General features: G+C 44.8%; 2 protein-coding genes across 2 annotated transcripts; one reads left to right on the plus strand and one right to left on the minus strand.

The window, feature by feature from the left end:
• The first annotated feature begins 511 nt into the window (after positions 1-511).
• Positions 512-5,366, plus strand: LOC136433095 (trichohyalin-like). The gene is made up of 11 exons (XM_066424914.1): positions 512-732; positions 1,003-1,152; positions 1,580-1,777; positions 2,179-2,250; positions 2,403-2,453; positions 2,677-2,815; positions 3,183-3,229; positions 3,617-3,720; positions 3,999-4,166; positions 4,579-4,727; positions 5,057-5,366. Exons 1-11 carry the CDS (start codon positions 592-594, stop codon positions 5,104-5,106), a joined length of 1,269 nt encoding a protein of 422 aa, XP_066281011.1. The 5' UTR covers positions 512-591; the 3' UTR covers positions 5,107-5,366.
• Positions 5,147-10,209, minus strand: LOC136433094 (uncharacterized). The gene is made up of 5 exons (XM_066424912.1): positions 9,860-10,209; positions 7,071-9,030; positions 6,519-6,787; positions 6,024-6,252; positions 5,147-5,911 (listed from the first exon to the last, which is right to left on the minus strand). The coding sequence occupies exons 2-5, from the start codon at positions 8,997-8,999 to the stop codon at positions 5,816-5,818; spliced, it is 2,523 nt and encodes an 840-aa protein (XP_066281009.1). The 5' UTR covers positions 9,000-9,030; positions 9,860-10,209; the 3' UTR covers positions 5,147-5,815.
• Between the last annotated feature and the right edge of the window lie 242 nt (positions 10,210-10,451).

A 10,451-nucleotide genomic window follows, 5' to 3' on the forward strand; every position in this document is an offset into this window, starting at 1 on the left:
TAAAAATTTATTCGGTACAGGTCCAAAATACCGGATCATGAAGTAACGTTACCGGTACTGTGCCGATATAGGTCTACTAGTAAATTTACACCAAATATGTGCTAATTTTGTGACTGATCTCCTAACCTCATGCAACACCAAACGTGACCAAAGTGTTACCTTGGAACAGAGTAACTAATATGCAACAGGTCATTCAGGCAGGCCGGGAGTTTTGATAGCATTTGGCATTTTAGGCCAAGTGAGTTTGGTGGTAGGAAACCTAGTTATGTTTTTTGAATAAAGATACTGACAAGTTGAAAACAGTTTATGTTTTTGTCATTGAAGAAGTTCAGAAAAACACTGTAAAGGCCTGAACCTGTACCTGTACCTGATGTTACGTTTAGGTAACGTTACGCAGCAGCTGCACTACTAGAGACGTATTCAGGACTACGCCTTTAGGTCACTGAGCCAAATACATGTACAGCCTTGCAACGCCTGATAGAAGTGATAGGTGGCGTTCTTGAACGCCGCGCTCCGAATAAGCGACTACATTCAGTTCAAATTCCTGGACGCTCGCTTTTTGAAACGAAAGCTTGTTGCCTGCCTGGAAGTATGTCCAAGTCCAGAGTTCAGAGCCATCAACGTGGTATTGATCAGTCTCTGATGGCTGCTAGGAACCTGAAGGTCGTACCAGTCGGCGCATGGGTAGAAGGGGGTCCGCAGCAGTCTGCTGCACCGATATATGACCCTATGGTAAGTTAATCATAAAGGAACGTGGGGAGGGGGGCGAGGAGAACTTGAGATTTGCTTTTGTTTGTAGTTTTACGTAATCATGTTAGTTGGTTAGTTGATATGATTTTTTACAACTAGCCTCAACCTTACTGTAGTATTATAGCAGTTCTTAAAATTTACCCATAACGGACTGATTAATCCAAAAAACTCATAAACCTCCTTGCTCCTTGCTCATGATAATTTTGTGTCTCGTCCCTGCGTATCTTTAAATTATGGTACACAAATATGTAGCTTGCAGCAGTTTATGAAGAAGAGAGACTTCAACAACTGACAAGAGAGAAAGAGGCAAAGCTTAAACAGTTCCAGAGGGAGGTACGGAGAAGGGTACAAGAGCTGAGAGTCCAGAAAATGGAACAGCAGCTACAGGAAAACTCACAAGAGGTTGGTGAAAACTTTGGGTTTTTTATTACATGGGTTGGGTAACATGCAATTATGTTTACCCTATAATTTAACATAATTGCATGTAACGTTACCTGATAATATTTTTCTGAGGAATTACATTTTTTTTTCTTACAGCTAACTAAGGTGTGAACAAATATTTCCTTGATAATCAAGAAAATTTGTCTTTACTGAGTGATGACATTACTGTGTACAAGAATATCTAATCATTACTAAATTTCAGAATGAACTTTTAATCCATGTACTACTGCTTTTGTCAGTCAAGTCTATACAGACTAGGAGACAATTGTTTAAAGCAAGAAATAATTGTTGCATCACTGTTTCATTGCATGTCAATATGAGTACACATATATCTTAGTATGGAATTTGGAAACTACTAAGAATAGCAAAATTTTATCCATACAAACAGGCGGACTCTGAAAGGAACATGGTTTACCAGACTGTTCTGGCTGCAGAGAGAGTGACGCCCAAGAAAGACCGGCGCCCGTTCCGCCATAACCATAACCTGGCACCGCCCTCTCCCCATGGCATCGCGCCGGGCATCAACAGGAACGCTGCCCGTGCCGGGGAAAGTCACGAGGACCAGTTTGAGAACCACTGCCATCAAGTAGGCCAGGGAATTCATACAGACGTTTTTCTTTTGTGGGCAGGCTTTGGCCTAAAGAAAAGTGGTTAATAATCCAAATCTTTATGGACAAAACAACAGCGACTTTCGTAAGGTCTTCTACAACAATGCATACAAGCAAATAAGTGGATACATATGAATTAACCTACGTACAAGTATATGAATAAATCAACATGTTGAGTTTGATTTATCATTGTTTGGAGAAAGACAGATCTGGATCTGGAAAAGGGAAAGTCAGGATCCAAGACTTAAGCTCTCAAGTTTGTCCAGTATAACAGCAATAAATGACTTTTTGTTAACTTTATGTTAGTCATCAATGCATATGTGACAATGTACCTGTGTGAGTAAGTACCTGTGTGAGTAAGTACCTGATGTCCACTCAGGTGAGACGAAGTACGAGACAGGCGAGGAGGAACCTGGCAGGCAGACAGGTGGTGCAGAAGGAGAACTTTGGGGTGAGCATCTCTGAAGTTTTTTATGTACAATGTAAGCTTTAGCTTTAGTGAGTTTCTTTTGTGTGTATACATGTAGGTTTGACTTTACACATACAGGATACACAGTGATGGTGATGGTAACATTGGTTGTTGTTCCCATTTTGTCTTACCAGGATGACTACGATGTCCCAGCCGGTATGTGGGGGGCTTCATCCACCAGAGATGTGAGTCAGTTGTGCTCAGTCCAGACATATACAGTTTACACTTAGCTTCGAAAACTTAGAAGGTTTAGTGCTTTGTGTAGTGGTTAAACTGTTAAAGTATATTTATCTACATTTAGCAAGTTGTAACTTGAATATCATTATGGTCTTTGGATTTGTGAGAAATTGTGACTTATCTGAACATTACCAGTACAACAGTACAACTGTTCTGTTTCTTGAATCTTAGCACCAGTCCCAAGTTTCCCAAGACGTGCCCGAGGTAATAGAGCTAGATGATGAGCAGGATACATACAGGCATCCACGTATTCATCCGGAGGGTGGCCATGGGTTTGAGGCCCATCATATGAAACAACCTTTCTCTTCAGGTAAGGTACCTGCTAGTATCTTCACTTAGCTCTTCATTATATGATATGTGATCTAAATCTCGAGCATTTCTTGGTCTTGTACTTGTAAAATTGCATGCAACATTCAACGCTGTACCAGTAGTTTCCTTAGATTATCTCCTTTTTTTATGAGATCTGTCAGAGAGCTATTGGATGTTATAATCAGATTCTACAGATAAGTTCATGATAAAGGAACTACATGTACTTGTAGACCTATGTTAACTGACAATGTGGTCTGATATGTCTGTTTGCATCATGTCTAGTTATTGAGTATGTTATAAACATTGAATACAGTTCATGTGATAACAGCCCAAGCTTTACTTCTCCCCTCCCCTTTCCTTCCCTACAGTCCCTGATGTCAGACTTGGTTTAGCTGCAATACAGACACAACAGCAGGTAAGAAGAAAACCAGCTCCACTGTACACCACCACAAGACCTGTGTAACACTAGACCACAGCTCTTTATTGGTACTTTTACCTCGACCAGACAGCTTATGTCCTGATTGATTTAGGTTTGGGTAACTGTTTTGAACATGTGTATCTATGCTCAGTGAGCAACTCTTAGTTAGTGTAGCTGTTGCTTAATGTTGCAAAGCTCTTTGCTTTGTTTACATAATGAAGTACAACATAACAACCTCTATTTATGCTTTTCAGAAGTAGAGCAGATGCTGGGTGATCAGCACAAAGCTTGACAACCATAAAAACTAGGATGATGATGTTGAGAAAATATCACAGCCCATAATATGTATCTCATGTACCATTTATTGTTTTTTTCCTCCCACAGAAGCAGAGTAGGTACTGGTTGTCCCGACGTCTGTTTATGGACATCGAGCGTCACCAGGTGAAGGAGCGGGCGCAACAGGAGCACCACAGGAGGAGGATTAACAGGTTAGGCTCTGACGTAGGGATTTATCTCAACAGCTTCGTGTTTGCCACCAAATGTCACAGCACAAATTTCACCATTAGCAACATTCTATGGTGTAATTGATAGCAGTTCTTAGTCATAGGTTCCAATCATGTTGCATGCTACTGGTAAGGGTTGCAGTTCTTTGAAAGGGATGTAAAATGCGCTATCAATCCCATGACAACAAAGAAGCAAACAAAGGAAGAATATATGACACTAAGAGAAAATAGATAAGAAAGTTTAAATCTTTGTTTCTTGTTAGAATCAAGCAGAAGACAGAGTCTGCCCGTCGTGAGGAGGAGACCACCCTTGCTGTCACCCTGGCCCAGGAACAGACATCGTCAGACGCGACACAGCGTCTGAGTCCTGACAGGAGTACCTCATCACTGGAGGACAGCAGGAGGGAGAAGAGACACAAGGAACTCGACAGGTGAGCTGTAAATACTTACTATGGCATGCTACAGAAATTCCTCAAATGCTTGCCGCTTGTAGGTTGCAGTCCTTTAGCTGGGATGTTGGAAATTGTTGGACCCATTTTTAAGGACAATATGCATTACATTTTAGAAAATCCAAAACATTTCTCAAGAAGCATAGGTACTCCCTACTAATTGTGTAAGTACATAGATAACCTGAAATTCCATGGTCACTCTTAGGGAAATTAGGACCTAAATGCTTCAAACCCATCAATCGTATGCCCCTGGAATCCAGGCCCTGGTAGCAAGGAAAGAAATCAGCTTCCAAACACAAAAAGATGGCTCAGTCCCTTTCAAATCTATGTCCCCTTAACCATTCCAATAATCACCCAAAGATTTAGAATACCAACATATTTGTCTCCCTCCCAGATATGTGGAGGCCCTTCGAGTGAGGCTGTGTGAGAAGGTAGAACAACAGAACATCAGGGTTCCTCCACTCTGCTCATGTGGCCCCACGGTGTGGGACACCAACCCCAACACATGTGCCAACAACTGTATGTTCTATAGGAATCCAAAAGGTTTGGACACTTCTGTTTTGTTGTTGTTGTTGAACTTGTTGTTGTTATGAGAAATATGATTATTGACCTGTTATGTAGAGTAAGGTTACAAGGGAATTAAATGTTCTGTAATCCTTTTTGTCTGACAAGGCCTAAAACTTTCATCTGTTTCTCTCTAATTCACTTTACCTCCCCTGTCTCTCTGTGAATTTGGTTCAGATGCTAGGCCTTTACCACAAGTACATAAACATATCCTTCATTTGATAGCTAATCCATTCATATGGAATAGAAGTAGAGATAGGTCTTCTAAACAAGTATCATGACACCTTTGTTACTTTCTGATTCCACAGCCTATGCCAAGGCCCTCCAGTCCCTGCTGGCCTCCTGCGATGTGTTGTGAAGACAACAAAATGAAAAAGACAGATGAAAGCTAGACTATGTATATTTGTACTAAATTTTATTTATTAGCTGTTAGTGACTGACTAAGATTAGTACATATGTGACATTAACATACAGTGAGCCATATCACATGTGTTGATAAATGGTTATTTTGTGACTGGCCTTAATTGACCAAAGAACTAAATACTTAGATGTACAAGTCTTCTGTGATGTTTTGTTTGATTTGAGAAACTTACAAATAAACCAGCTACATTCTTTTGACTAGATTTGCATCACTTTATAGTTACTAAAATATTTCTTTTGTTAGGTTTTTGCCCACATCTCTTTCAGCTAAAGATCACTTGGTAGCTTTCAGATGTCCTTCATTTGATATTATAAACTTCCTACAAATTTGTTTTCCTGTTTCATAAGATATAAATTCATCAGTAGTCCTTAACATTGTCGAAGTTAATGCAACAAATAAAAAACTCATTCATATTAAATAAAACCAAATCACAAAGTTGTCCTGTTCCTTCAGGAAGTAGGTCAGTCATTCTCAGTAGGAAGTTTCCATTTTGCAAGTAGAAATGTGTGCAGCACTTGACATTAAGTTATATTTAAAAAATATGAACATTGACATAAATCCTTTATTAGATCTAGCTTAACAATAGAAAATTTGTATTGTTACAACATGACACTAAATATACAGTTATTTTCGAATTAAAACATCATTAATCTTCTATAGCCTCTTTCTGTCCATAGTAAACCCATCTGGCCATCTCTCCAAATGTTCCTCTCATCCTCTTGATGTCCTCAGGGTTGTGTTCCTGCAGGAAAGAAGGTTGCAAACATTGAGACTTGACAGCCAGACTATTTTTTTGCAGTGTGAAACGTTAAACTAAAAGAAAAAGCTGAAGCCTAAAGCTGAGAAGTCCCCACCTCATTGTGGTATGAGTAGATGAAGTGGATGGCATATGCTTCGGACCAGTCCTCCAGCACGTCTTCGTTCCACACGCGCTTCATGTCCCACCAGTCTGTCCAGTCGGGGCGGGACAGTCCTGTCAGCTCCATGTGGATCAGGTTAGGGTGCTCGGAGGCCAGCCGCCACGGCTCCATCACAGAGTGGAAGTTCCACTTGCCGTCGTCAAAGTGTCGGTAGTTGTCGTACCTTTTGGTAGAGAAAAGAGAATTGCATCTGATTACTGTGCAGGCACCTTTGACCCACTGCCAGAGTAGGCACTGGCCTCATCACTGAGTGAAAACTCCACTTGCGGTCGTCACGATGTCGAGAAAAATTGTACTGTGAAAGATGGACACGCCTTTAGAACTCACATCACTGCAAAGTTCACTATTTGTTCGCTTGCATCACTACTGAAAATGTAAAAATCAAGGTTCTGGAAATCCAAAACCTCTCAGTAATTTTCAGGTACTCACCATATTCTAAGGAACTCTGCGTTCGGTTTGGACAGGATGACGCCGTTGTTTAGCCCAGCAATCTCGTTGCCCATGACGTAGTCGTACCTTCGCAGGGGGTCGAACGACTTGAATGCGAAGACGTCCCAGTCCAGGTAGATGCCGCCCTGCTTGAGGAGAACATCCATGCGCGTGATGTCCGATCTGTGCGGGATGTTGTGGATGGGGTTGCCGAAGATTTCCTCAGGCTGTTCGGCAGGGACCACTTCCAGGATTTCCCCGATTTTTTCCTTGATTCACACAAAAAGAAAAGAGCGTATAGGCGTTAAAAATTGCGCCAAACATTATACATGTTTGGTAGGAGTTTATAATTATATGAATTAAGTTTCTTAATGTATGCACATGTAATCTCACCTCATACTATGTATGGGCGTGGTCTTTTGGACCTAGTCACAGGCATAGATCGTGCATCTATGTTAGATTTCGCTGTTTTGAATGTTATTTACTATCTATAGAAGGGCATGTGACCATGTCGCATGTGGAACTTCCGGTGTCAATAGAACTATCCTGTACCTTTGCCACCTCCCAGTTGTGTCCGCTGGGCGCGCAGTCGGAGTGGATGTAGATGTGGTCCGGCTTGATGTAGCGATGTGCGCTGAGCACGCTGAGCAGGTGGTGGAAGCGGAAGTCGTGGCACGTGAGCCACACGTAGTGGACCACGTTAGGTACCACGTAGTCGTCCCGGGGGTACAGGCGCGGCTGCGACCCGTCCGTGATGAGGCGAGGGGAGCCGTAGTACACGGAGCGCGCAATCTGACCGAACGTCGTGCGCAGGTTGACGATGTCGTACTGGTTGTGGTATTGAGCGTACAGATCGTAGAAAAGCTTGATGGCGAAGTTATCGGACCAGCCGGAGTCGTTCTCGACAAAGAGAAGGGACGGATCCTTCCAGTCGCCAAGACGTGGTCTGGACAGAGCGTTTTCTTCGACGTGGACCAGATCAGGTCTGTCCACAGCTGCGTCTAACGCCAGCTCTTCCCAGTCGAATTCCTCAGACCGAGTCTTCCTCATCTTCTGTAACTTCTGGACGAAGTATGCCTTCTTCTTAGCGATGACGGTGCTGAAGCTGAGCCCACGCGGGGACCGTCCCATGGTGACGTCATACTTCATCAGGTTGTCAAAAGGTTTGACGACGATGACGTCAGCGTCCAAGTAGATACCTCCCTCCTCGCGCAAGATCTGGAGAATGGCGTCTTCCACCGTCTCACCAAGAGTCGCGTTCGGCGCCTCGCATTCCACGACCGTCAGCTCGTCTATTAGCTTGGCCTCGGCCCAGTAGCGGCCCGCCGGTTCTGCGTCTGTGTGGAACATGATCGGGGCCTTGAGTTGTTGCCGTGCACTCATCATGCTGATCAGGTTGTGGAGCTGAAAATCTTTCTCTCCGAACCACAAGTAGTGAACGATGTTTGGCACGACGGCGTTTGTGTTCGGCTCGGCGACCTTCTTCTCGCTCTTTTTCAGTTCCGGCGCCCCGTGATAAACTGTCCGAGCTATCCTGCCGAACGTTGAGTCTAACGTCAGGACGCTGTCGGGCGTGTGCCCGAGGTTGTACTGGTCGTACGCGAGCTGGATGGCGTAGCTATCGGAGAAGTCCACGGTCTCTCCCTCCCGGTACAGGTTGGAGAGGTCCCACCAGTCGGTCCACCTCGGCCTGGTCAGCCTCGTGTCCTCCACGTGCAGGAGGTCCGGCTGCTTCGCCGCTACCTCGATCGCCTCCTTGAACTTTCCTTGCAGGAGCGTCTTGTACCACGTCTTCAGGAAACTGGCATCTTGGCTAGCCAGCAGAACTTGGTCGCTTAGACCGTCGCCTGTTCTTCCCATCACACAGTCCAAACGACGCAGCTCGCCGAAAGGGCGGAGGGCGATGGTGTCCGTGCCTAGGTAAATCCCACCGTGCTGCATGAGCGACTCTAGCCGGGCACGGACCTCCATCTGCCGAGACACCTTCTCCGGGGCATCGGAGCCCCACGGAATCAGGCTGAGCGTGGGGACAGCCTCCGCTTCCTTCCACCATCTCCCCTTCGGCTTAGCCGCGGCGTGGAACATGATTTCCTCCGCTCCTAACAACTTGTGCGCGCTCAACACACTGAGTAAGTGGTGGAATCCGAACTCTTGATCCGTTAACCAGAAGAAGTGAACGATGTTGGGGATCTGGTCTTGAGACTTCTGCTTTTCTTCGTCATCTCTTTTAGGTACTACAGCATTAAGTTTTCTGTCTACCACCGACGGTTCTGGCTGTTTTGGCGCTTTCCTTTTCTGGATCACATGCCCCTGTTCTCTGTCTCTCATCACGTCCATAGCTCGAGCCCGTGGATGTGACCGTTTTGCGGCGTACACCTGCGCCCCCTGGGAGTCGTCCCCAGACAGCAGCGATACTCCGAGAGACGCGACGATCAGGAAGGTGATGCCGGTCACTATACGTCTGGGCGTTAGCCGTGGCATGATGACGACGTTTCTTTTAAATCCCAAGTGGCTGTATGAAAAGAGAGAAAAGTCACATTTTTATTTTTTTGCATTTAGTGCGAACATTTTCATCGAACACAAAGGCTTCTCAAGCAGATCTTACAAGCGAAAGTCACAACCTTTTCTGGGTTCTCCGTTTTTCTGAGATCAACGTATCAGAAAAACGGGACGGTCAGAAAAGGACACGACTTTCCTTTCCTATTCCAACATCTGCTTGGAGATTAACCTAGAACACACTGAATCGGGGCCTGTTTGTGATGGGAGACCACCGAATGCTTTGCCCCTGTGCAAATACATCTCCTGACCTCGGGATCGGAAGCTAGTTAATAATTCAGCAAAGCCCGTGTCCAGGATTGAACTTTCCTGATTGCACATACCAGGGACTCGCCAAGGCCACGCCGAGCAGTTTTCTCTCTGGTATGACAATCACTCCCCCACTGGCTTGACTTGAACACATTCGATTAACTTCTATAGATCGGGTTCATTAGCAATGATGGACAACATAACACACAAATTAACTGATGGTGGATTGTGCGGCTGCCATTTTCGCCCAACAATAGCACATCAAACTGCATGATATTAGGCTGACGGACACATTCTTATCAATCACGTACCATGGAAGTGGTATTCAGTGACCACCTGTTGAGTCAATGGCGTACTGAGTGCTAGGAGGATGTTTGTGCGGACTGTGCCTGTAAAGCTTGATTATGTCCTCAAAACCGGTGGGAAAAGCAGAATGCACTCTGGACTCTTTGTCCTGTGTTGGGCCGAAATGACAACGAGCGCCAGACTTGTGGGACCATCTATAGGTTTCCGTGATAGTGTGAGATTCAACTTACCTCAACTCGCTGTACAATCAGATTGCGCTGTGCCCCGAGATAAAGGAACGGTTCCCAGGCAGAGAAAGCCCGTGTAGTTCACGCACTCACACACGGTGCAAAGATAGCGGCTCGCTAGTCGGTGAATAGCAGAACGCACGGCAAGACCTGAGTGTCCTAAATCCCGATCCGTTCCGTAAAACCTAGATGTGGCTAGCTTGGCCTAGTTGTGACTAGGGAGGCTTTGGACAACCTTGTGTTGATGCAATCGCAGCATGCGAGTGCGCTAATGTTTAACTATGGGATGTTTACCGTACAGTCAGCCTGACCTACGTGGAAGTGCTAAAGTCAGCGCAAACTCGGATCAACAACCGGGTACTGAGGCCCCGTGTGGAAAACGGATTGCGTCATCTGTACAGCCTCGGCTTCCCCAATGACATTTAAGCGTCGAAATTTGGACCAGACAGAAAGAAAGAGAGAGGTCAGGATGAAGTCCATGGGGCGAGGGACAGGAAAATGATACATGTATCCCGTGCGTTCTGGCACATTTCTTGTGTTTTACTATAATATCCTATCGTTGCAGAGTTTTTATTTATTTTCACACTCACCCTAG

The sequence above is a fragment of the Branchiostoma lanceolatum genome, chromosome 4 (genome assembly GCF_035083965.1).
Source record: "Branchiostoma lanceolatum isolate klBraLanc5 chromosome 4, klBraLanc5.hap2, whole genome shotgun sequence".
In the NCBI taxonomy this organism is placed as follows: domain Eukaryota; kingdom Metazoa; phylum Chordata; class Leptocardii; order Amphioxiformes; family Branchiostomatidae; genus Branchiostoma; species Branchiostoma lanceolatum.

Coding starts and splice junctions, on each gene's coding strand:
- LOC136433095 (XM_066424914.1), top strand. CDS start 592: ATGTCCAAGTCCAGAGTTCAGAGCCATCAACGTGGTATTGATCAGTCT. Junction 1,153..1,579: donor TACAGGAAAACTCACAAGAG/GTTGGTGAAAAC, acceptor CCATACAAACAG/GCGGACTCTGAAAGGAACAT. Junction 2,454..2,676: donor GGGCTTCATCCACCAGAGAT/GTGAGTCAGTTG, acceptor CTTGAATCTTAG/CACCAGTCCCAAGTTTCCCA.
- LOC136433094 (XM_066424912.1), bottom strand. CDS start 8,999: ATGCCACGGCTAACGCCCAGACGTATAGTGACCGGCATCACCTTCCTG. Junction 6,788..7,070: donor ACAACTGGGAGGTGGCAAAG/GTACAGGATAGT, acceptor GTGTGAATCAAG/GAAAAAATCGGGGAAATCCT. Junction 6,253..6,518: donor GCAGAGTTCCTTAGAATATG/GTGAGTACCTGA, acceptor CTCTACCAAAAG/GTACGACAACTACCGACACT.